The following is a 26,162-nucleotide window of genomic DNA, read 5'->3' as shown; positions in this document are numbered from 1 at the left end:
TAATGGACATGATGCCGACGCGACCCTCCTACAGATGGCGATAGAGTGAAAGTGCAGGATGCGTTGGCGCGCGGGCCAGGCTACGACAGGCTCGCGAAGGGCATGTGCCCGCGCCCAGGAAGACTAGCTTGTCGGCTAGCACGCTTTGGCGACCACCCTGCGGACGCTGCTTTACGCTGTTATCGGGGGCGTGGCATAAATGAGTGCCACATTTTTGGGCCCACCAATCCGAAGTACCTGGCCTGAGCTTACCCCTTGCGGATCAGCATATGTAGTCGGGCGTCGGCTAGATTACAACCGGATAATACGTTTGCTGCTGCCGCATCCTGCCTCATACTCAGTCTAGTTCAGCCCCCCAACATAACAACGTCTGATGCCTCTCCAGGAATGCAGTGCGAACCGCAACTCACTGGTGAGTATGAGCTGTCTGCTCATAGTGCATACTGTTCTCCAGCACTTCAATGACTGGTGACCATTCTAATGAGCATAGCACCTGTCAATGAGAGTCCGAAGTCCGAAGAATTGACTGGGTCGCCGAATTTGCCAGGTCCTGCACGTCCACCGTGTTTGGCGGTGTCACCAGAGGGAAACCTTCTTCATGATGATGAACAAAGCTCTCCCAATACTCGACCCGTGGGGCTTCACAACGACGGCAGTGGTTTACAAAACGATACAGCTCAGCCTCGTTCAAAGATACCACCCGTAATGATCTATCCTCCTCCGCCACCGCCGCCAATCTCAACCACTGAATTGAACGTTCCACCACCACCACCACCACCACCACATCTAATGACCTTTCCAGATGAACGTCGTTCGAATCTAACGCCGGTAGTACCACGGAGTGCGTCACTGGATAAACTGGATAACGAGCAGCAATCTTTGCGGGATCTTCGTGACAAATTGGTGGGTGCACGATTCTCCGTGGCCGCGAAGCGCAAAGAGCTCCGTGATCTCCATATAAAGACGGGTGCGAAGGATGGCTATGTTTTCAACCTATTACGCCAGTATCTGAATGAGATAGGTGCTGATTTGCCTGGAGACATCGAGAATGCTCTCACTGACGCGTCTTTATTGAGAGACCGGCTGGGTCTTTTAGAAGCTGGATATGACGAAGCCGAAGCCAACTACAACACACTAGAGTGGAAATACTCTCGCAGAGAGACAAGGTTCGTCGAAGAGCTTTTGAACAACAAACTCGTACCAAGCGATACACTTGACAGAAGTCGAAGTGCAGAGAATCTGGAAATCCTGCAATTGACACATTCGATGACACGTCCCACCAGTGACGATCCGTCGATCTCGGACCTCACAGCTTCTGGTGATGATACAGGCACCAGATCCATCGAGGAGCTATCCGCGTTCCTAGCAGAGCAAGATATCATAATCCCACATAGTGCAAGAATAAAATCCCCGCAACGTCGCTCACCATGGAGCAACCTGAGCGATTTGGCATTAGTCAAAACCAAGAGTGCGAACAGATTTCATCCGACACATAACCATTTGCGTTGGGTGGAGAAGATGAACGACATTGATGAGTGGGTATTTGATATCGTGGAGGATTCACCTCTCCAGAAGTTGTGCCTGCAAGCGGTGCATGACTTTGGTTTTGCAGACACAACAACATGGTGGGAACACACCAAATGGCTTTTGATCCAAGACTATTCTACTTATTTCCATACTGGCGACTCTACAGTTTTCAACCATGATATAGACCGACATGTATCCGAATCTACGGACGAAGGGTCGAGCTCAGTGTCCTTCATCCTCGGGTCTTGTGGCACAGACCAAATGCTTCTTGGCATACAGTCTTCGGTTGTAACTGATACAGCCGCTCTACTAAGTATCAGAGAGTCAAGTGACTACCAAGAGACGAACGATCAAGCGCGAATGCCCCGTAAGCTTTCCGCTACTACAGGCAAAGAAGCTACGAGCTTAGCAGTCACGTCGCAGTCGCCAAGGCGCCGTATGTTACGCAGAAGCATCGCCACAGACAGTGATGCTAGTTCGCAACGTCACTATCACTATCCCAAATATACCCGCTCGTTATCGTTCAGCGACGCGCCAAGACACATCGAGCGCGCCGGGATGGATCAGATTAACCAGAACACAATACCAGGGATTTCGCGCCAGAAGAGCGGACTCCAGAGACCACGGAATCGAACTCGCCTACAAAAGCGACATACTATTCCTGAATTCAAGAAAGCAGAGCCCACAAAAGTTATGGCTCTACCAATGAACCCTAAAAACACTTTCTTCTCGCCAGACAACTTTTCGCGGCTTTTTCTTGACCCCCACAATCGAAACCACCGTCGAAGACTGTCTAGTCACACTCAGACTATGTTTCGACAATGCTTGGAACTGGAAAATCCTTCGTCGTCTGCCACTCCAGTTCTGAAGCCATCACAAACCAAGGACCCAACATCAAGGACGGGCTTCTGTCTTGTAATGTAGTCTGTTCAGTATCTGATTGTGTTGCTTTCACGTTTCTGCTTGGTTTCTTTACTATTCTTTCTGCTAGGTTTATCTGGACCATGTATGCTTATCATGCGATACCATGTATAATTAAATGGAAGGACTCTAGTGTTGCACACTAAGTTGACTTCAGGTCATAAAAGTCCTCGCCTTCGACATTCGTTTACAGCACAAGTTTCATTAGTTATTGGAGTATCGTCAAAGTTTCGCTCGATATAGGGGTTTCTTTTTTGTAGTCGGAGTTGGGTCTGTATATTGGGATGGCCTTTCTCTTTCTGCTTTGTGTCGGCTTGATCTTCGTGTTACTATATACAACATCAGTCTGTACTTGTATACAGTTATTCCAGTTTCAGTGTTCTTGTAGGAAACTCATTTCATAGTATCCTGGCACGTTGACTACCAATCTGGACAGCAATCGGCAGACAGCAGCCATACAGCTGAGCGAATCATAGTATGTAAGTGTCTAGGCAACACTTTTATAACACATTGCCCGTAGCCTGCGCAATGCAACAGGCTCGCAACACTTACCTTACATTCTTTCGCCAATTGAATCACGATATCTGAGCCTCTCCACGCTCAGACCCGACATACCTGTTCTACGACCCATTGTCTTCCGCTCTCTTGGCCCCTAAGCACTCGAAATCATCATTGAAACGTGCACGGCCAGTAAACGAGTGGCTGCGCTGGACCTACATATGATCAAGCTGCCACTCGGCGTGTGAATCTCGACCAGGGAGTAAGTCTTGAGCGGAGTTGCCTGTAGAGAAAGTCGTGCAATTACAGCCAAAGCCAATCGATCGCAGCTATGGGTCGGGCAGACAGTCTTCCAGTGCACCCAGCCGCAGTCCTGACGTACAGATGCGACGCATAGGCGTCTGCCATGCGTCACCATCGTGAGGAAACCAGCGCCGCTTTGACAGAATTATGCGCATGTGGAGATGACCTGCAGTCTGCAGCACATAACATCTTATCGCCTGCTCAAGAATCGCGGTCGTACCCCGCACTTGCAAGCTTCAGCCCCAGCAACTCCTCCAACAGCCATACATACCATGTCTGGGGAAGATAGCATACCCAGCACAGTAGAGTACTTCGTAGGAGCCATGCTGTTTGGACACACATACTGAAGACGAAACAGCCAGGTTTTACAAGTATCGGTGGTCTTACAAGAGAAGGCAATCGAGCAAGGACCAGGCTGCACAGGGCGACGAGACTGTGAGGCGCGAATAAATAAATCCAATTAGCTGCGGGGAGGCCGGTTGCAGCGGAACCGGGCACTTGAGACTTTCACATGCCTAGTCTGCACTTCAGCACCTCAAAATGCACAGAATTCTTTTTACCTTTCTGATGCAGCTGCGACGTTCAAATAGAGTTGTGTCTAGTTCAGTGGCGAAATGCGATCATATCTAGCTATTCTCGTCATGTATCGGTCCTTCATTGCCTAAGGTTTCCGGTGAACTTGCGATGGCGGGTCGCGTTTTGGTAGGGCGACCAGCTGAGACCCAGCGCGGGAACGAGCGTCCCGCGGTCGTGCCCGGCCGATGCATGCAGCCCCGTTACATTACTGTTCGAGTGCTAAAGTGATTACAGTGCTTGCTTACCCTCTGGATATCGCTATCTGTGGGGGTCGAAAAGTGACGAGGACGAAGGCGTATGATCATAAGTAAAAATACCCGTCATGCCGAAAACGCGCATGTCAGGATATGCCTAGCTATTGTAGTTCGACCTATGGGATCAAGCACGTTCCCGCGTGCATTGGGTTGTTCCATGTTTGTGGCTTTGTTTATTAATGCCATTTGCCTGTTTTCAGGCATAAACAGGCGGAGGAGTCACAGGATTCACAACACGTCAGCGCGCTTGCCGCCGCCATAGCTGCGATACACCCCCGTACTACGTACGCGCCAAAGCCGAAGAGATACGATACTGAAAACGGTAATTCCCAATCATCTGTCAGTGATCAACATGACGTCGAAGCTTTGTAGCCTAGCCTTGTGGCTTGCGTAGGACAACCGGGCGTGGCCGGAGTAAATGTTCACAGAATGCGCATGCCAGGCTTGAGTGTACAAATCTCCAGCATAGTTGAGTTCATATCTTCTAGGCTGTACTCAAGACTTGTTTGTAGTCTTTCATTCTCCTGACAGATAAGGATTGGCCACAGCGAGTGCCTCCAGGGTACGTTTTCGCGTTGGGTTATAATCTTCACGGTTGCTTCGTATTCTACAAGGTATCAAATATCGTGTCCTACCATCAACTCCAGTCCTGACGTTAAGTTATTCGATTTCTCCAGTGTAGGCCACTACTTCGTTGACCACTAAGGTGTTGACAACGCCCATCTTGACCTTCCAACCAAGTTGTCTATATCATGGATGAGACACAACTTGGCGGATCCAGCGGATGGGGTGGTGTACTTGTAATTACTCGCATTTGGCTTGGTTTTTTTCATCTCTGTTATTCGCAAGGTTGTTGGTATTATTGATGTCGAAGGTGATATAGAGAGGCATGGCAACAAGTTTTCTTAAGGTAATGGTTAAAGGCTTCGATTTTATGAAACTACGAAAGCCAAAACGCGGCATCTGTACAGTGATTTCACCTCCCAGAGGGCGAGGAAAGAGCGCCAATTTGTACACACCCTGATTTAGTACAACCCTAGCGCATATCCGTCCTGACCTGATGCAATAATCACAAATGGCCTTGTCGCATCCCTTTTCAATCGTGGTGTTGCAATTGTATTTTCGTTCGTTCTTGCACTAATTTCTGATCATCGACGACTCCCTTTATGACATCTTTACCGTGTTGTTGTATGCGGGTCGCGCCCGGTTGTCCGCGTTAGCGATATAGTCTGCCTTCAGTGAGTCCATCAAGATAGATTGCTGGCTTTGTCCGAGCTCAGAGAGCGCTGTGTATACCTCAGGTTAGCCCCGGCCCTACCGACGAACAAGATGATTTCGATGTTGGTATCATCACCTGGGACCTTCTGAGGGCGTCCTATACACGGAAGGTGCAATGGCTCACGGCTCACGCAAGAGCAGTCCTATGAAGGTCACCAACGCGTTCCGAATTTGATTGACGTGATGTCATACGTATTCGACTGCGCAAATATCTTGCTTGCCATGACTTGGTGCTCACAGCCGGTCAATACTCTCATTTCGCGCACCCAGAGGCGTGCTTCAAATCTGCAACCAGCCCCCTCTGGGCGACTCTCGCACGCAACGGTGCAAAACGAGCAACGTACCTGAGCAACTCTTCGCGCAGTAATGTATATTATGCTTGGGTCGGTCAGCTTGGGACTCGTTTTGTGCGTTACCGTGTTCGGTGATGGTGATAGGAACGATCGCGTCTTGAAGTTGGCGCGTTCAGCACAAGCCAATGACGCTGCAGTGATCAAAGATTCTCTTATCGATAAGCTCCATTGAAAATATGATGTACAGCCTACACCCACTCCTTAACCGCAGCTACCGCGATCTCCACATATTCTCCTCGCTTCTCGCCGATCGATGATGAGCATACATTAGCTTCCGCTGCGGGTATTGGGTCCTTCTCTAGCGGCCTGCATGAGCAGCATGTGTACACTAGCTCAAGCCCAACGCACCTCACCATATCTGTGTCGTGATCGTGCTTACGCCAAGAAGTGACACCGTGTCACTGTGCAGGGAAACTCATCGCCGTGTATGAGAGTCGATTCCCAAGCAAAGAAATAAAATTGGTATCATTCGAGTGAGCCGCCAGCGGTGCCCGACCGTTTGGATTTATGAGAAGATCGGAGTGCTGGACAACCGGATCACGAGGCGCGCTATGAGACAGCGTCGTGAGTTGGTCTCTTAATGAAGATAAGTATGGAAAAACAAACCGTCAGTGTCAAAAGTGCGACAAGTGATTCTGGAAGCCTGCGTATGGTGCAGTACTTTCCAACTAGGAAAGAACAAGATAACTCCAACAACAAAACGAGAGTTCGAGTAGTTTGCGTATAGTGCAAGACTTTCGATGCCGTTAGTCTCCCTGCATTGCAGCGTCGAAGTACTCCTGGATTAGGTATCGACGACCTTCTATTACCATCCCCATGTCGAGCACTTTGACGTTGTGTTCAACGGCATATGCCTTACAATAGTTAACACGGCTCTCGGGTTCAAGGTATTCTCCTTCTGTGGACTGTACTTGGATCGAGTACTTCGTGAGTACCTCGCCTGGAAGAAGTTTAGGGGAGGGGGGCTATCGTGGTGTGAATGACACAGTGGTCACTCATTCTCAGACCTGGCTTTGCGGCGCTGCGGCCTCTATAAGTTTGGATTAGACTACGGAAGTTGTTAGATGCCTACAGGGTACGACTTCTAGAGATAGCTACGCACATGCACTGGCTCAATTGGCCTTTGTTGCGGACGACAACAAAACGATGTATTCCACTAAACGCTGTTTCTGTGAATCGCACAGTGCTGAAGTGCGTTGAGTTGCGCGTCTTGCCAGGGTTGACTCGACCCGTAAGCCCTATCCAAAGCATCTTGAAGACCTATGTGCACTTGATCAGTGCTATGACTCTACGGATTAGTGAATCGAACTTACTCGGCCACGAACAAAGAAAGTCGCACGCGACGGCTGCGCCACCCGTCGATATCCTGAGACACATAAGCATTTATTAATTGAGCCACGCGTCACGTTGTTTACTTGTGTCTAGCTGCTCATCGTTAGAGCATTCTTTAAGATTCGTATGAATATATGTTCGATCAAGACTTTGTATAGTAGACTGTACGTCAATGGGAAGGGATGCTACTGATCGACGTGGTACCGGATACTGCGGCAATTGCCCTGTAGCTCCACTTGAAGTTGTGTTCTGGTATTGTCTTGGTGAAGAAGGAGTGAAAGGGTAGCTGTTCTGAGCTTGGTGATTTTGTTGCGGGTATGGTGAGCCTCCTGAAGCAGTTGTCATCGAAGCATGAGCCGAAGGGTACGAGTGGGCGCTTGGCGAACCGTATGGCCCTGTTGTATAGTTAAACCCTGCACTTGTTCCATCTCTTGACACATCTACTCCTGTTCTATAACCATATTGCGGTTGTTGATAATGGCCTGCCTCTATTTTTGTATGGTATCCAGGTCCTGTGGATCCATGTAGCTGTCTGGTCGGCGATCTCGCGTTATAGGACTGGGAGGTGTATGTCCTTGTCAGTGGCGGTGTCGTTACGGGGGTTTGTTGAGATGGGCCGGAACTTGCAAAGGAGTGATGTGCTATAGATGTGAGAGTTGTAACTCCTTCGCTAGTTAGAATGCGGCTTGCTGTCCGGGAAAGGCGGAAGGAGCTACACAGACTGAGAGAACACGTATCCATATGCGATATGGTGCTTATTAACTGTCTGCGCGAGCAAATCAACGGGAGCCTTCCGTCAGACGAACGTGTCGTACTCAATCTCTTCGAAGCATCGCAAGTGGTACGGGATGAGATTGGACCTATCAAATCTGAATACGAACCACTTGAGATCATGCTTGGGTCGAAAGAGCACCAGCTAGTTGAGAAGTACGCCAGAATTGAAGGAAGTTTTGAGCATCTCTTCAGACTCAATATAGCTCCAACGACTAAGCCGAAGGAGCCATCCGAAATTGAATACGAGGCTTCGTCAGTGGCCTCTGCAGTCGACGAGAGAGCCTCCGTTAAAGATACAGACCACTTGCATGGGGCTCTGATTGGAGAGAATCTTGAGATCGGTCAATTACCAAGGCATGCCGGAGAGCTAAAGCCAAGCTCACGAGAACTTTGGGAGCCCGGAGGCTCTCACAGAAGGACCGTATCTTTAGAATCATTTGATATACCCAGACCTCGCAGCAGCAGTTTCACAGATAAGAAAATGTCCTTCAGTCATTTGACAAGCACGCTTGGCTCCATCGGCATCTAGATCACTGACATAATGGGTTCGACTGGGACTGATGCTATGCTCCAAGAGCGGCCCGAAGATGATTCGGCTTTTTCTAAGAGTAACTAGGTTGACATAACTGATGCAATGCCAGACTTTATGGACAACTATCCCGTGAATCCGGGCTAGAAGAAGGCGATCCTTTGCTTTTGCTCGGCGAGAGCAATGAGACTCACAATATACTCAGCGACTATCTTGTAAACTTCGAAAGCACACCTGATAGAGTAAACCGCTGGACATTACAACAACTTCGCATCTCACCGCGTGAGATATACAATCTTCACAGAAGCATTGCGGAACACACGGGAGAACCATTTCACGGGGCTTCATCCGTGCTCAAGGCGTGGCCGCATGACAGTCTTGGACACGACAACATGTATGATAAAGGATCAGTCGAGCTTGAAGGAAGCTACGAAAACCTTCAAGCTCTTGGGTATCATGGAGCATGTCCTCGAGAATGTCGCAGTTCACACGGCTGGCCAAACAACGATATGTGGTTAGCGCCCCGGTCGTCCACTTTTTCTACCGCAGAGTTTACACCAAATCTATTATACCAGATTCCACAAGAGCCTTTCAAGCTGAAGCCGCACGAACGGTCCTCAGCACTTCATGGTGACGACTGATTACTAGCGCGAGACCCTCGGAAGGAGCGAGCCAGCATGGACTGGTGAATCAGGCTTTATTAGCCCAATGAGTTCCTGGGAGAGCAAATTGATATGAGGCATGGAGATATTCTTCTCATGATCAGATATATGCTTTGACTCGCAATACTGTACTTGGAGCCTTCCGATTCTATTGTCGGTGAACTCAAACCAAGCTGGCTATTCTTTGACATGGTCTTACGTACCAACTAGCTTATGACTAAGCCAATCCCGATCGAGATTCTTCGCGAGAGTTTATGTGTAAATGAGGCGTCTTGGCCACAACATGAATAGTCTCAGCCACGACTTGGAGAGCGCGTTACCTTAGCGGCATGCACGTACCCAGCAAGCCTTCCTGCATGCACATCTGGTCATGAGTCATACATACGCATGCATATCCTCCATCAACCTTCCCTCCCACCAATGGACAATAGATAGCAGAGCCGCATGCCTTTCGACCGCGCTTAGACCATTGTCTTAATCGGGAAATGTCCCGTTTACCCACATCACATTCTAGTCTTCATCCCCTCCACGAATCTCATTCTACTGTTAACCAACAGATTTTTCAATTGTGGTTACCCTACTATCGGGCGAGTAGTCTTTCGAGTACATTCAGCCGTACTTTCAGCCGTATCGCTTTCGCTCACCGATGTGGATGGCGCAGCGCACGGCTGATTGGTGAGATCGGGTAGGCTTATCGCAACATAATTACATCCGATGACCGAACGGAAAGACATGTGTATCATCTTAGTTTTATTACTGGAGAGCTGCCTCACTTGCTGTCGCAAAGTTAGTCATCCGCCCACGTCGTGCTGCCAGTCGCATCTGAATAAGCAAATAGCCTGAGTTAAAGCTTGCCATTGGTTGATTGTTACGACACGATGCATCGTCAAACCGAAAAAACAAGGCATAAAAGCACCTCCGTGTTCAGGTTGTGCGGGGTTGTAAGGCGACAATCGGTAAAGTGGCAGCGGGCGAGCAGCTAGCGAACTTAAGTATGCTGCAGGATATTGGGCACGCGCACGATCCTTGGGGTTGTATTTGGCGCCTTGCTCTATGCTACGGAGCAATTCGTACAATGATTAGGGCGGACTATATTTCCAGCCTTGCATGGCGCATGCACTGCTTTGGTCTTAGCCTTTGGCCTTGTCGTTAGAGCGGCGTGTAAGACGGGAGCTAGGCACACTCTTGCATCCCGTGGTGGATTGAGTGGGGCTGCGGGCCGTTGGAACTTCATCGATGAGGCCGTACATGACAGAACGACAAGCGACACCATATTATTCTGCTCTCCATCTCAGCTCTACGTCTGATTTAGTAGGCGAGTGATAAGCTCGGACCAAACTTCGAAATGCGTGCCGCTAGGTTACATGTCACCATTAATAAAGCTCAGACGCTACTTCCGAGGCTCATCTTAACATACGATACCCATCGATACACAATTGGTGAGCTTTAGCAACTCCTTCCATATTAGGCATATCGCGCGGTTGGCAATCATTGGTAAGGGCTGTTGTGTACCCGTGATTCTGTGGCAGCGGCAGTTATCTTTCTATCGGGCCGAAAGAGCGAAGGTGGCCAAGTTCTCGGGTTCCGATGTGCTGACCAGAAGTCAGCATAGGTCACCCATACGTAATGTAAGCGAGCGCCCTGCTGATCACCGTCAGAGGGAGACATAGTGATTTGAGCCCGATAGAGTGGTCGCACAACCCAGCCTGAGTGCACGTCTACATGAAGCCTGTCACGAGTGGAGCGATTGACTACTTGCCCTTCTTAGCTGCTTATCAGCGCGATTCAAGCCGGAGTTTCATGAGCTCTCGGACTTAGTGACAGGGTATGCTGGTGAACCAATGGATGCATTGAAGTAATCGAAAGACAAGATACAACAACCAATTGCCGCCCTGTGAGAAAATCTTGGAAGCCGAGAAATCGTTCTGAAAGCGATGCTTGGAAACGAAGGACACACCTCCACGGCCCTAATTCGTTGAACTATACAGTATTGGAACAATACCTGATGACGATTGTCGGTAAAAAAAGCGAGAGGGTTAGCCAAGAAAGCATGCGAACGGCTCGAAACTAAGAATACGAGACCCCTTTACGCCACTGACTGATTCCTTGCATGGGTTCCGGAACGAAGTTCACCAATCGAAGGGGTGCTTTTGCTTCGCTTGGTCTTGACTCCTGAAAGCAAGTTACGAAACCAGCCGCCGTAACTTTTCCGTTCTCGAGGCACTGGCCGAGGGTCAGGCTTGAATGGAGTGTTGGTTGACTGCGATTTTATCGTGTCATTGAGAGAAGACGGCATTGGAAGCTGTACATAAGGCCTTGGTGAACTAGACTGCGCCATGATATCGAACTTCGATCCAACGCTTGCATTTTCCCCACGGTCAGAACGGGAGTGAAATGCCGAATGTAGTTCGACCGATTGGTTTCGATGCTGCTCGTCGCAGCCCTCATCAGGTGCTGTGGTCTCCATGCTCATCTCGACGCTATTTCGTTCGTTTGCTGAATGGTGTGCTCTGACCTGACGATCGTCTTTGCTCGTTATTGCGCAGTCAGAATGCTGATTCTTGATTGTACTTTGGACGCTATCTTTCCGTTGCTCAGCATTGCCAAAGCAAGTACGTGTTGTTTGATCTACGAATTTATGTGCTAGGACATCGTTCTCAGCTTCGTTTCGCAGTGCATTCGGAACGTGCTTGGCTGGATGTATTGTTTGTTTTCCATTGTGGATCCCCGTGCTGTCTGTGATATGATGATGTGGCGACAGCGACGGGAAAGGAGGTTCTTTCGGCGAAGGGTTCTTGCGATTCTCTTGCAGAACCTCGAGTGATTCGTGAGCCTCCCATTCGATGATTGATCGGTCGATAGTTCCTTCTAGAAGATGTTGCGTCGGAGGTGAAGAAGTTGCGCTTTGAGTAACACTCAGATTATAGCAAGACCCAGGCTCGTACCCTGTTTCGTTGGCGGAAGCCGCATAAGATTCGGTGCCATCCCCGCCCTCGACGAGACTATCCTTGCTCCAGAATCGTGTCGCTCGAACCTTCCAATCACTCTCACTTGAGCTTGCGATATCGTGAGCTTCAAGCGTATTCAAATACAGACGTTTCTGTAATGCGCCTTCTTTGAGGTACAGTAGAAACCACTCTCGGATCTTCTCTTTTACAGTAGAATCACTATACATCAACAAAGTGGCACTCTCGGTTTGTGTTCGTCTCATTGCGGTCGAGCATGTCGAACGCGCCGACGTAGGTGGGGAGATGTGGTTTGGATCTGAAGATCGTCTCCCTAACATTGACGCATCTAGCGCCGGGACCATATCCTTTAATTTCAGCCGCTGAGCTTCCGCTTCGTGAATAGAAATCTCGAGCAAAATGTCCCCGTACTCACTTGTAGACTCTGTTAAGTCGGCGACAGGAAGATCATCCCCATCAGGAAAAAGGATTTCATCTCCTTCGTCCCATTCAATCTTACAAGCTCGTTTTTGTCGTATTTGGTCAAATTTCTTCTTCAACGTGTCAACCTTTGCTATCGTATAGACATATCCTCGATCGTTATTGGTTAAAGGAGGCAGAGCGCTTGGCATATGAACAGTAGAAGACACGCGTGGTAGAAAAGGTGACTGTGGAGGAGGAGGAGGAGGAGGAGGAGGAGGAGGCGGCGGCGGCGGCGGCGAAAGCGTTAGCCTTGAGAGTTGATCTAGAGGCAGTGAACTCGTTGGATATATAGAGGTGTTGAAGGCTGTGAGACGTGGAGAGTTCTCACTCGTCTGTGCTTGTAGGGGGGCGGAATCGTCGTTGTGCTCTTCGGGTAAGACACTATAAATATCGAACTGATAGAACCGATCTTCTTGGTCCATGAAATTCCATTCGGCACCCGCCAGGTCCCGTTCAGCTTCGAGGTAATTCTCTTCTGTTTCCCCTAGATCATCGCGAGTTTGCTCAACTTTGTCGTATGCATCCATCAAGGCAACAGATAACGCCCCCGGATGTTTGTTGACGAATTCCCTTAAGCGACTCATGAATGCGGCTTCTGCATCTCCAGCATCGACCCGCTTCAGCTGGACTACGCGGCTAGTTGTTCTTACTCTTTCTCGTTTGATCAGCAGCTGCTTTCTGGCGGATGATATACATATCTGAGAGTCTGATAACTCATCCAACCGTTGTCGGGTGTAGGCATTGATTCCGTCGACATACGATACTCGGGTTTCCTCATGTTTTACTGGATATTGCTGCTCCATAATTGCTCAAAGACTGGCACATACGATTGTCGGGGGAAAGGTTCTTGAGAAACACTCCGTTTCGAAAGGGTGCTGCCTCCTTGCATGACGGTGGTAATAGCTTGTTTTGGCCGTCCAGGAACTCCCTTGAAATGACCTGGACATCAACCTTGATAAGACTCGGCGTTGGAAAGCAGACTCCAAGACGAAAACTGGCATACGTGGCCGTCATATGGCGTTTCGCGGCAAATAAGGGGCGGTCTGACACCTAAGCCAGCCGCAAACAAGCACGTTTCTGATCGGGAGATTCGTGCACAGCATAAAGCTGAAGCCCGCTGCCTGACCTTCATATGCAAAGCAAATCGGAAGATGGGCGTATGCACGCACTTGCTTTGTTTGCCGCGCGAATGGTTGCGTCGTGCGCCAGGCTAGCACAGGCTGTATTTGATTGGAAGTCTGCGGGGTACCGTTCGGCCCGTTACAATACCGCATAACCAGTCTAATGTATGGATCAGTCGTGGTATTCAGATAATTGTGGAATTCTCGCCTGTCTCCTACGCATGTGCTTGATGTGCGAGTGAAAACAGATGAAGTGCATATGCAGGAAATCGTTCAGGTGGAGAAAGATGCAATCCTTCTGGCGCGGTACGCACTACACCCTCCTCAATTCACTTTGACGATTCGCAGAGCCGCATCACTTGACACGTTGAGCTCTGTGTCGTATAAAGGCAGGTTAGACTACTAAGTATGAAGTTCGCTTACCTCTTATCCAGCCATATCTTGAGCCTATACACCTAGCTTGTGTCAACATTGGGCGTGCGGTCGCCATCGTATCTACATCCGTGCGACACCAATATTGCTATTCAGTAACATCATTCGACATGTCCACCAGTAACTCGAGTTGGATATGGAGCGAGCCATACCAGGATTACTACTTTGTCACGTACGACAATTATAGTTAGTATTGCCGTGTCTCATCAAGCTTGGGCTCCAAGAGTGCACGCTGAATCCTACAGGGCGCCCTGTGTACCACTGGTACAAACAGACACAGACGATGGGCACACAACTGTCAGCTCCCGCTCCAGATATGCGTCCCAGGAACGACTCGTTCTACCAGCAAGATTATAGTTCAAATGTAGCACAGATGCCCGAACCTGGTATGTCACAGTCTCCCGATAGACGACAAATGTTTCGCCTAATTCGTTTTCTTCAGCGCCACAAGATGCCCGTGCAATGCAAGGCTTCATCTCAGGCACGCCACATACCGGATGGTGCGATCTTCTGGACTCAAGTAAGTATTTCGAGGTCGTTTCATCTTCCAGCTGACATTGCGACCTCAGCTTATCAAATGCGGACGGGATCCGAGGCTCAGTCATTCTTCATAGTGGGCAAAGTTTTTGCAATGCTTTACTCTGAGACTGCAAGCGAAACCTCTGCACAACGACCAAATGATGACGCATACACTGTAGTTCGATTTAACGAAAGAGCGCACACCAACATCCGCCGTTTCGTCGTGGTCGAAGTCAGGCGGGGTTTCGTGTATGCCTGGTAAGATGTGATGGAGCTTTGACAGAGAGGTTGGTCGCTGACTCAAGCCAGCGGTATTGGTACTTACTCTGGTCGTGGAGCTCTAAAGGAAGGTTGCATCCCATCAGAACATGCGATTGTCTACCTTTCCGGAACTGATCCAGCGTCCTGTTACCTCCCTGGCGAGTACGAAAGTGGGATGATTAAGGAGCCTATAGAGATCGAACCGCTTGACTCTTCAATCCGGATACGACGGGAGTCACGCATACGATTCGGCAAAACGTATCCGATTGAGAAGAATGTCAAAGTCAAAGACATTGGCCGGGTCCACCCAAGCCACAAGAGCAAACTTCTACAGTACTGGACTGATGAAGACGAAGCAGAAGTGGACCAATAAAGATGAGGCCTAGTAAGCAGAACAACACTCTCCAACTTAGCCCGTCGTACGATACAGTGCAGACTATCGTACGAAGAAGATGGCTGCGGGGACAGGCCTCTCTATGGTGACTATGTTTTCAATGTTCCCTTCTCCTATACGTTGTATACGTCTTTTTGCGATGTACACCCATCAATCGTCCGACTCTTCAGTCATTCACATAATATTATGAACATAACGGCCTGGAGAATGATTGAGCGCTTCGAAAGCTGGTATAAGAGAGGAATGCCGCATCTTTGGACTGTCATTTCGGTGTTCAGAACTCTTAAATACGTTTTCGTTAACCAAGTTGGACATTATTTCATCCTCAACCTAGTGTCCTCGCTCGTTGCGCGAATCGAGGGGGTAGAGTAACTCCCTCGCGGGTGATGCGTATGATGAATGCTAGGCTCTGTCTTCTTTTGCATGCACGCCACATGTGTCTAACACGACTAGGAGGAGAGATGTTCGATCGGATAGTACACGGGACATTGGAGGTGGGTGGTGTGGTGGCTGTTGCATTCCAAAGAGATCGTCATCGTGTATATGTCGGCCTCGCAAATGATTCCTCTGTTTCGCGACCGAAGGAATGCGGTCGCTAGATATGTGCGCATGGACTATCAAGCCAAAAACCCGAACTAGGAGTAACACGACGTACAGGCGTGGCGCGTAGCTGCCATCGTCGTCTGACGCGAGCTTCCGACCGTAGTCGCAGCTTGATAGGCGGTAAAATTGGCTCGAACTCATGCTGGTGACACCCGCAAGGTGATCGTCGATAAAGGTCGTGAATGCACAAAGTTGTACATGTGTGGTGGGATGGCACCTTAGTCGCGCATCGGAAGGCGACATTTGGAGCTCTAGCGGCTCAAGCTCTAGCGGATTAGGTCGGCACACGCCCACCAAACAACTCGACCATCAACATCAGATAACGCAAAGTAATGTTCATTAGAAGCGGACTTCGTCATCTGCAACAAGGCTCGAAACGCCGCTACTGATTTATTACAATTCGTAAGATTGATGATGAACCTTCGTGGAGAAGCGTGTACCTAATCTAAAGACGTGAATAGCTCTCTATTTCTTTCCCTTGCCTCTCGCATTGAATGTCTTCAATGGATCAACCTTGCCGTTCCTTCTCACCACCCTCCTGCCCTTACCTTTGACATACTGTTTCCTGTTCACTTTGGGTATGTTCAGGCCGACGAAGCCAACGTCCTCTGGCTTCTTTCCACCTGGTAGGAGATAATCCGGAACGTGTTTGAGATGCGGTTGTATCCTGGCGGGATGGTTCAGGGTTTGATCGTGGCGGAGGTGCGCGAGCGCTTCGGGGTTCTCTTCAAACTGTAACAATGTTAGCTCTGCCCAGCAGTATATTGTATGGGGAGACTTACGTATCTAGAGAGCTTCTGCGACTTGGCCAGCTCCATGTGAATCTCTTTGATACGGGCCTCGCGGATCGCGATCCTGGTCACCGACTTCAGTGCATCCGCGAACCTGTATCGGAAAGGTTCCAAGCGTTTCATGTCGAAGTTGTAGTTTTCCAGCTTTTGGCCCTCGAGCTGATGCTTCTCCACATTCTTCAATACCTCTTCGTCGTGTTCGCACCCGGCGAAGGTGGTCGGCTTGTGCTTGCGGTACTTGTCCTTCGGGATGATGAACGAAATAGCGGTGCCAGACTTGCCGGCTCGTGCTGTTCGTCCAATTCGATGGAAGTATGACTTGTAGTTTCCTGGGAAGTCGAAGTTGATGATACAGCTGACATTGAGGAAGTCGATACCGCGAGAGACACCGGAATCCTTGCTCTCTTTGTCCTTCTTTGCCTTCTTCTTCGGCCGTGACTCATCCTGTATGCCCACAACATCGTTCTCGTCGCTCGCAATCAAGATGTTGTAGATGTTCTTGTTGAACTCCTCCACAATGTGTGTTCGTGATGCCAACGGTAATTCTGAATTGAGTACGATTGCCTTGACACCAAATTGTTCGAGGAAGAGTTTAACGCGGTACGACCTGTCCACATCGCCGACAAATACGATAGTCTTGCCTTTTATGAGGTTTAGCTTGAACATTGCGTAAATCAAGAGGAACTTCTCGTCCTCTGCCACCTTCAGGACGTATTGCTTGACCTTCTGTGAGTCCTTGTCTAGGTCTGCAAGCTTAAGTACCACCGGGTCGGTACAAAGTAGGCTACCGAGCGACTCAACGTCGGTTGAGAGGGTAGCGGAGAGGACAATCTTCTGAACGCCGACGGGTATCTCGCGAGCGATGTTCTCCATATCTTCAGCAAAACCGTAACCGTTGATCAAGTCACCCTCGTCGACGACAAGTGTCCTGATATCGCTGACCGCTAGATTTGAGCTGTTGATGTTTGCCCATGCTCGCGCTGGCGTTGCTACGACGATCTCTGGCTTGTCGGCAAGGGCTGCCTTTGTGACGACTTCCGACTCCTTGCCCGCGATGTTGCGGACCCGGATCTCTTGTCCGCAGTGTTGAGAGAGTGATTTGGCGACCGTCGCGATTTGCAAGCATAGCTCTCGTGTAGGTGCTAGGATGAGGGATTGACCCTTCTGCTGCAGCGTTTTGTGCAGAATGGGGAGCAAGTATGCGCCAGTCTTGCCTGTGCCAGTTCCAGAGCGCGCAAGGATGTCACGCCCTTCCAGCGCCAACGGTATCGCTTGCGACTGTACTGCCGTCGGCGATGCCCATTTCAGATCACGAATTGCTCTTAACAGGCGCGGCTCGAGTTGTAGTTCGGCGAAGGAAGCGGCGATGGGCGTTGAAGTGGTGGCGTTAGACGTCGCTTTAGCAGCGCGAGAGCCTTTCTTGTTCTTTGCTTTCGCATCGGGTGTCACTGTCGTTGTGGCAGTGGTCGCAGTCTCGGTAGATGTCGAAGGTTCGGGCGAGCTGCGGGGCTCGGACTGCGACTCGTCGCCTGAAGTTTCCTCTGGCACGTCGTGTTCGTTGAGTTTGCGCTTCGCCATTGTGTCAATATTTAATTTCAAATAACGGTAGGTGGTTGCAATGTTGTCCCGTCGAAGTTTCAGTTATTCTGTACAGCAACTTCTGCACTTTTTTGACGCTAATGCCGGACAGACTTGGCAGGGCCCACAGCGGAGGAGCGCCTGCTGAACTCCGGTCGCGAAGCACCTTCACCCCCACACTTCTCATCAAGATTGAGGTGTATACCCATGAAACCTCTTCTATAGAGCTGCATTATTCGAGGCCCGTAGGCATCACATCACGCACATTTCAACACGAGACAAGAAACACCTCTCATCATCGACTAAACTCTACATATGCACCAGTTAGGAAGCCCACACTGAACCAAACTTGCGAGCAGTCATTCCTCACCACCAGTGGATCCTCGAGCATCACCTGCTAACCCTATTTCAGATCCTTGTCATCCTACAATCCCAATCAAGCCCTGATTTGTCTTACAATAATCGTCACACGTAGCCTGCGATCCTACGTTAGCTTGTATCATTCCCTACAGCCCATATACATACCCTGGGCATACCCCTCCTCCAGCCATCCTGCACCATCCTCTCCAAAACCTCAACATACTTTGTAATCTCGTCGCTGCCTAGTTTCTTTAAAGCCGTCACAACAGCGTCGATGGTATCCTGATCAGGCCCTTGATCACTCGTGCTCATCAGATCGATACCCGCGGGTGTGCCAGTGAACTCGGCTGCTGTCGAGTAGCTCGCATAGTACGGGACTCTATTGGCGTCGCACCCCCAAACCAGAATGCTGTATTGACTGGTAGCTCCGACTAGAATTCCGGTTCCTGCGTAGTCAAGCACTGCTGGGAAGTGGGGATGCGGGGTATCGACGCCGTATGTTGTTATCACGCTGTCATTGCCTGGGAACTGGAATGAGAAGAGATCATTCGCAAGTCCGGTAGGGTCAGAGGGGTCGATCGGTGTCGGGTCGTATTGCACATTCCGCATAGCAGCATATTGGGGATTCGACGCGAGGATCATTGACCACGGCTTGAAGTAGAAGCCAACAGGTGGCGCAGACCATGGTCTTCCGTGATGGCTACGATCGGTAGTGTTGAAAGTAGGTGGTATGCGAACCCGCACGCCTTTCGCACCGAGCCTCCGCGGGCATCCATCTTGGGTGGAGTGAGCAATGACACTGATCGCAAATGCAAGGACGATGAAAAGCAGCAACATAATACTGGTGGCCGATTCAAGGAATGACAGGAACCAACATCCTTGAATATAAGCCCAGGTGCCTCAATGATACCGTAAGCAATTTACCAAATCAGGAAAGAGGCCTGGGGTGGTTGCATATAGCGGTAGTACTTCGGTGAGATAGACACACTCCGCGGAGCTCGAGACGCCACTACATCACACAAGGCGAACTTCGTACGAGCTTGGTGTTTGTTGCTACATCTTCTCGATTGAGAGCTCAAGTTGCCCCAAAAAACTCTCTGCTCCGACCATTTAATCGGTGGTTCTTGCGTAGGAAGGTGCTGACAGCTACAAAGCCATGAATGCAGACGCTAGCCTCGATCCGACCGTCCTGTCATCTCCAGGGATGTCTGACATGCTGTGGGAAGCCTGCAGCTGTAACCTTGGACAGGCGTTTCCCCAACCCAGACCGCACTGTGACACCATGAGTAAGCCGGGCCGGGCCCTAACTGTCGATTGCTTCTCTATCGCACGACGCCAACATACACGCCTCCTGCATTGAACATCGATCTCATTCGTGCGGCGAGTGGTTCCTATCTTAGCCGTCAAGTTCGCTCCCGGAGACACGCATGTCATTAAAACATTCGTTTTGGCTTCAGAGTCGAGAACATAGTCAGCCTGTTTCTTGCTCTGGACCGCCCTGCTACCAGCACGTGAAGTGCGAGGTACATCCGATGTACACCAGGTAATTATCGTCCGAGACCTCAAGTGCCGCTGGTAAATTACGGGGAAGAGGTTCAGGTGGATCAGAGTGAAAAGCTGGGAGAGGAACTGAACAGGCTTCATGCACAGCGCTGCCTTGTTCTCCAGCAGCTTCGATTATCAAGTCTGACTCATTAGCAAAGAGGGTTGAAATAGACAGTGGAGCGTTCATACCATAAAATCGGACAACATTCCCCAGCTGACACGAGACTGGTTCCGGATCGCGTACCATCGATCTTGTGCAGTGACGTTCGGTTTGTGGAAGTGTCGCTGCCTGATGGCTGTCCACTAAGGTCAAATCGAAGTACACTTACAGCATCGTACGAGATTGTCTGTGAAAAGCAGTGCTCGGAAACATTCGTATTAGTCTTGATCACTGCACCAAGATGGCCAGGGTGGTGAGTGAAATAAGCCGCGAGCCTTTGACACTTGGTCTGCAAGAGTCAGTCACAGTCGGTTGCTCGCTGGGGGTAAGCATACTGCTACTAGATCGCACTAATGGCCAAGTCTGAGCTCGAACCGATCGATGGCCCCCTGATCTTCAATTAAGAGGACTCTGGCTCCGGTTCTTCAGCAGTGTGCTTAAACACCTCATATTTTTCTGTCCAGTGTCTACTTCACACCCGCTGGTCATTTCGCTGGTCATTTCTTCCACCGATGTTCAGGTCAAGGAACGGTTCGCCCTCCTTAGCAACATACTTGTGCACGCGGAGCATCAGCGTCCGGATCGCTGGTATGAATATCTCTGGTCGCTCCAACAAACGTGCTGCTGCGCTGTACCCACCAAAAGCTTTGTTCTGTCGATCTCGCAAGCACCAATACAACAGCTCTACTGCGTTCATTTCGTTGATTGTCTTATAGAGTGCGGATTCCGACGTATCCGCATTGTAGGAACTACGAGCTTCGCTTTGTCGGGTGTCGTCCACCATATCGGATGTGGTATCATCTTCATCCTCTTGTATACAAGCGTTGCCACTCTAGTGAGTTTCCGATGTCATGGGGGCAGAGAGCCGCAGGGTTGTGCTTGGTGGCGAGTTTGAGCTAGACGATGGGAGATGTCAAGCTTGTGTTTGTCTCGATATATTTGCCTGTATGTCACTCTTGATGTGCGAGATCGAGGAGCCGGTGAGAAGAGGCCTTTGCTCTGAGATTGGAATTGGAGCGATTGAAGTGTCAATTGGCGATGATGTTACGGTCTCAGACCGAGCTATGCTTCCTCGTGAAGAGGCGTATGTCTTCTCCGCTGGTGTGTCCTCACATGCAGAAGCGGGTGTTATCTCTACAAATGTCTCTTGCGCAAAGGCAGGAGTCTCCTCTTCAGGCATATCCCGGCGGGTAGGAACATCCTCGAGAAGAGATAAATGCCGACGAACGGGTGTTGATTGATTGATTGATTGTTGTGCCGTAGCAGATTTGGGCTTGCGGTCTTTGACTGTGTGGGTCTTCTGGACAGTGCTGCCTTCAAAATTTCCCTCGACGTCTTCCACCAGAGGCCTCATCCCCTTATCTGAGCTACCGATGGCTTCAGGATCTACTAGCGTGGCACTAGTAGAGAGAAATGAACCCAGCTCTCTCTCAAGGCGTCCCAAAGAGCAGGAATGTCAACGGTTGGCGTTTTATTTTGACCCGAGTATCGCAATAGGACCTGGATTACGTCGACCAGAGAGTACGACCTTACTCCAATTATTGGACGCAGCATGGCCATCGATCCCTAGTGACGAACTATCGTTGGACGATGACGATTATGCTGCCTTGATCAATGTGACAAACGAATATGAGGCTCAAATTGCTGAGCGCATATGGCGATACAATGGAGAGACCAGTGTTATGGATGAGCGAACTCAACAAGAATGGAACTATAAGTCTAGCAGGCTTGGGGGCAGCCCTATGATCAACCAGATAAGCATGTATTTTGATCTCCTACGGGCGCTTGTCTATCCTTAAATACAGTTAGCAAATGACTAAAGCCTGCAAAGATCACGAGCTGCAAAAAAACGCTAGTTGATGTTTCGGTTGGGGTGTAGATGCGTGAGGATGGTTCCGATCCTTTTGTTGTAGTTGGTGGCAGCGATACACCTTTGCAAACTAACGTCCAAGCAGGTCCATCATTCTTTTGACCTAGAAAAGTGCAAGGTCGATGTGGCGCCCCTCGATCTTCGCGAAGTGGGAGTATTGAGTGCATTGTCAGCGACGGAAAGGTCCTCAGTCATTTCGGGTATGAACTTAGGACGCTAGTCGTCTTCTTTGAGGGTGCATAATTACTAAAGTACCTCCTCAGGGAAATGGGCTTGCATTTGTCGAAGTAATCGAGTAACAGCAACGTTACGAAGATACACGTCGATCAGCACTGTGGAGGAAGCTGGGACACAGGGGGTTGGCTCCTGCAAGCCGATGTCGGACCCCACTATGAGCACCTTCTTATTGGCTACCACGCTATCGCTTATCTTCAGTCTCTTGTTTACCTCATCATAACCACCAACCCCAACATGCCTCTAACATGACCACCATCTCCACGCCCAGACCTAGGTTTTCTGCCCAAGCAAACACTCACTTATGCTAGCCACTCAGATTGCAGCAAGAAAGGTTCCGCTGCACCGTTCGGTCTTGCCCGCCACTATGAGACAAGCGCGATGCATGTTCGTTGCGAGCCCTCGTTCCTTATCAGCATAGGCGAGCCATCCTGCAGTGCCCAGTCGGCTAAGAACTTCAAAAGACCCTACAACAAGACTTCGTTGCTGAGACAAGCTTCAAAATTGCGTAGAAAACGACAAGCCTCTAGGCTTGGCCTTCGTTACACGTTACCTAGTATTGATATGTGCCTATCTTCAGCCAATTATGCGCCGGCTCAATTGCGCCGTGAAGACGGTTGCTGTGTGCGGTTGAAAATGCTCGAGATAGCAGTCTTGGGACCGAGATGAAGCCGGGGAACGGTAATCGTGGGGGATGGATTGGGGTATAGATACTTCGTATGCCCCGCTGAGATGGTTTGATAGCCAACGCTCTGCTCTAAAGCTTGACTCTGAAGCACGCTCCATCTTCCGACATGGCTGGCGGCGGTACCCCTATAGGGCCTTCAGCCTCACCTCTGGGTCAGGCTTGGGGTTATGGCATTGTGCTTGGTGTCGGCTTTCTCTTCGCACTTGGCATGGTATGGAGGATCTTTTCATCACAAGCATCAAGGGCTAACAATCTCAAGGTCTTCACTACGTGGGTTCTTAAACGCTACAACAATGAGGTGCAAACGTCTGAAATGTTTTCGACTGCTGGTCGCACAGTCAAGTCTGGTCTTGTAGCCTCAGCAGTAGTGTCGTCCTGGACATGGGCAGCTACGCTGCTGCAGAGTTCCTCGGTCGCTTTCCGCTACGGTATGTTCAAAACGAAATCACCCCAAGATGACAAGTATTGATCATCTGTAGGTGTTTCTGGACCTCTCTGGTATGCCGCCGGAGCCACTGTTCAGATCTTGCTATTTGCTACCGTCGCGATCGAACTAAAGAGGCGAGCTCCCAACGCCCATGTGAGTGTAATGGATTCATGGTACTAGTATCAATTCTAATCATGCGATAGACGTTCCTGGAAGCTGTGCGTGCTCGTTATGGAAAGGCTACACACTTTGTATACATCACTTTTGGTCTCTTTACCAACATACTCGTTACAGCCATGCTGTTGACTGGCGGATCGGCCGTAATCAGCTCTTTAACCGGCGTGCCTACAGCAGCCGCTTGTTTCCTGCTCCCTCTGGGTGTCGTAGTCTACACGATGTTCGGTGGCATCAAGGCTACCTTCCTTACAGATTATGTGCACACGGTCATTCTTCTTATCATCCTGCTTACCTTCGCCTTCACGACTTACGCGACTGGAGACCGGCTTGGATCGCCAAAAGCTGTTTATGAGCGGTTGCAGGAGCTATCGGCGGTGGCACCAGTTCCTGGTAACGCTGGTGGAAGTTATCTCACAATGAGGAGTAAGGATGGCGCCATCTTCTTCGTGATCAACATCATTGGGAACTTTGGAACTGTGTTTATGGACAACGGATGTAAGTCATTCGTTGCTAGAGTGAGAGTGAAAGCTGACAATTCCCAGACTACAACAAGGCTATTGCCGCATCTCCAGTGCATGCGCTTCCTGGCTATATCATTGGTGGTTTATCCTGGTTCGCTATCCCGGTAAGCTTCTCATCAGTTTCCATCTGGGCTTCGTTCTAATGCCATTACCAGTGGCTTTGCGCAACCACCATGGGTCTCGCCGCGCTTGCACTACAGAGCACCGAGTACTTCCCCACTTATCCCAACGGCATGGATGAAGCGTCAATCAGTGCCGGTCTCACACTTCCATATGCTGCAGTTGCGCTTCTTGGATCTGGCGGTGCAGTGGCTACGCTCCTGGTCGTATTCATGGCCGTGACGTCCGCCTTTTCTGCACAACTCATTGCCGTCTCCAGTATCCTGACGTACGACATTTACGGGACCTATATCAACCCCAGCGCAAGTGGTCGACGCCTCGTATACACGTCACATGTATGTGTATGCGGATTTGGACTCGTCATGGCTGCATTCTCAACGGGGCTCTGGTATGCTGGTATCAGGTAAGTCTCTACTAGCTGCTGTGCCCGAACTTGCTGACATCTGCAAGCATGGGCTGGCTGTACGTCTTCATGGGCGTGATCATCTCTTCCGCGGTGCTTCCAGCAACTCTCACATTGATGTGGAAAGGTCAGAACAAGTGGGCGGCAACTTTGTCGCCAGTACTGGGCCTTTGCTGCAGCATCACCGCTTGGCTCGTCACCACATCTAAGCTGAACGATGGTGTCATCACCGTCGCCACATCTGGCGCCAACAACCCCATGCTGGCTGGTAACGTCGTTGCGTTGCTATCGCCTGTCATCTTCATCCCAGTTTTGACGCTGATTTTTGGAGTCGGTAAGTTGTACTCTACTTCTGTGTTGAGCGCGTGCTGATGAAGACCAAGACAACTATGACTGGGTATCAATGAAGAACATTCGCCTTGTGGACGATTCGGACGTCACAGCAGCCGCTCATATGGACCTCGAAGCCGTGCACGGCCGTCATGCTGCCCTCTCCCCAGAAGCCGAAGCCGCCGAGCAAGCCAAACTATTCCGCGCCTCCAAGATCGCAAAGATCACTACTGCAACCTTGACACTCGTCCTACTCGTACTTTGGCCAATGCCTCTCTATGGTTCAGGCTATATCTTCAGCCAATCGTTCTTCTCGGGTTGGGTCGTCGTTGGCATCATCTGGCTGATGTGCAGTACTATGGCTGTAGGTGTGTATCCTCTATGGGAAGGCCGTGAGAGCTTAGCAAGGAACTTTGGTGGCATGTGGCGCGATATCACCGGTAAGGGCGGTCGTCGCGGAGGGCCGATTACGGTGGTTGAAGGTGAAAAGACGGCTGAATCAGGGACGCACACGCCCAAGGAGGCTGACGCGAAGGCATTGGAGGAGTAAGCGTTGCATGTAATTGAGGATTATCCACAACGCTCTGTAGTCACTATTAGATTGTTTTATATCCTGTGCTCAATTTCAAGGTTTTTTCAAAGTTCAGTTTCTTGAATGTTGTTATCTTTGGGGATTTAGTGTTCGCGGTGCGAGTATGGCGGATTAGTGGAAGCTGTCCGCAAATGGTAAGCGTCCCGCTCGGTGTCTTTCCACGCCTCCTGAATTCAACACTACCGCAAGCACCGACCCGGTTACTGGTACCTCGTGATATCGATTTTATCTCTAACTAACGCTTTCAAGCTAATTTCGGTGCTTCTTCGCCCAACGATATAGCCGTTGACCACGTTGTGCAGCGAGCCTCATGCCGCGGACCCTGAACGACTCGTGTCACTACGAACGCCTTCCTATTTCCAGAATGCGTCCGCGTCTGTACATCGCCCTAAGAACGCGCTACTAAAGAGCGAAGAACCGCGATTGCAGGAACAATGTTCTTGTCGATCAAGTCGTCCGGGGTAGACTCCAGGTACCCCGCGACCCCAGTGGTTACCCGGTAATAGGTTCGGGATATCTCCACCGAGAGACATGGGTGCTCTCATCCAGCCACGCGCATATGCGCAACGATATATAATACCTAGAGAAACCATGGATTTAT

The 26,162-nt window shown here is 50.0% G+C and overlaps 6 protein-coding genes across 6 annotated transcripts; 3 read left to right on the top strand and 3 right to left on the bottom strand.

Annotated features, from left to right (window-relative positions):
• Window positions 1–705: 705 nt before the first annotated feature.
• Window positions 706–2,451, top strand: ALTATR162_LOCUS11324 (uncharacterized protein; the record flags this gene model as incomplete). The annotated part of the gene is made up of 1 exon (XM_043318966.1): window positions 706–2,451. One exon carries the CDS (start codon window positions 706–708, stop codon window positions 2,449–2,451), a length of 1,746 nt encoding a protein of 581 aa, XP_043174901.1.
• An 8,642-nt stretch (window positions 2,452–11,093) lies between these two features.
• Window positions 11,094–12,962, bottom strand: ALTATR162_LOCUS11323 (uncharacterized protein; the record flags this gene model as incomplete). The annotated part of the gene is made up of 1 exon (XM_043318965.1): window positions 11,094–12,962. The coding sequence occupies one exon, from the start codon at window positions 12,960–12,962 to the stop codon at window positions 11,094–11,096; it is 1,869 nt and encodes a 622-aa protein (XP_043174900.1).
• A 1,136-nt stretch (window positions 12,963–14,098) lies between these two features.
• Window positions 14,099–15,141, top strand: ALTATR162_LOCUS11322 (uncharacterized protein; the record flags this gene model as incomplete). The annotated part of the gene is made up of 5 exons (XM_043318964.1): window positions 14,099–14,174; window positions 14,234–14,374; window positions 14,431–14,508; window positions 14,558–14,765; window positions 14,817–15,141. The coding sequence occupies 5 exons, from the start codon at window positions 14,099–14,101 to the stop codon at window positions 15,139–15,141; spliced, it is 828 nt and encodes a 275-aa protein (XP_043174899.1).
• Window positions 15,142–16,230: 1,089 nt separating this feature from the next.
• ALTATR162_LOCUS11321 (uncharacterized protein) lies at window positions 16,231–18,134 on the bottom strand (the record flags this gene model as incomplete). Its single annotated transcript, XM_043318963.1, has 2 exons — window positions 16,231–16,497; window positions 16,548–18,134. The coding sequence occupies 2 exons, from the start codon at window positions 18,132–18,134 to the stop codon at window positions 16,231–16,233; spliced, it is 1,854 nt and encodes a 617-aa protein (XP_043174898.1).
• A 489-nt stretch (window positions 18,135–18,623) lies between these two features.
• On the bottom strand, window positions 18,624–19,331 carry ALTATR162_LOCUS11320 (uncharacterized protein; the record flags this gene model as incomplete). Its single annotated transcript, XM_043318962.1, has 1 exon — window positions 18,624–19,331. The coding sequence occupies one exon, from the start codon at window positions 19,329–19,331 to the stop codon at window positions 18,624–18,626; it is 708 nt and encodes a 235-aa protein (XP_043174897.1).
• A 3,766-nt stretch (window positions 19,332–23,097) lies between these two features.
• Window positions 23,098–25,519, top strand: ALTATR162_LOCUS11319 (uncharacterized protein; the record flags this gene model as incomplete). Its single annotated transcript, XM_043318961.1, has 8 exons — window positions 23,098–23,202; window positions 23,251–23,419; window positions 23,471–23,571; window positions 23,622–24,090; window positions 24,138–24,220; window positions 24,272–24,639; window positions 24,687–24,973; window positions 25,023–25,519. The coding sequence occupies 8 exons, from the start codon at window positions 23,098–23,100 to the stop codon at window positions 25,517–25,519; spliced, it is 2,079 nt and encodes a 692-aa protein (XP_043174896.1).
• Window positions 25,520–26,162: the final 643 nt, after the last annotated feature.

Source organism: Alternaria atra (assembly GCF_907166805.1).
Source record: "Alternaria atra isolate CS162 genome assembly, contig: 35, whole genome shotgun sequence".
Lineage (NCBI taxonomy): Eukaryota > Fungi > Ascomycota > Dothideomycetes > Pleosporales > Pleosporaceae > Alternaria > Alternaria atra.
This window is presented reverse-complemented; position numbering and strand designations above follow the sequence as displayed.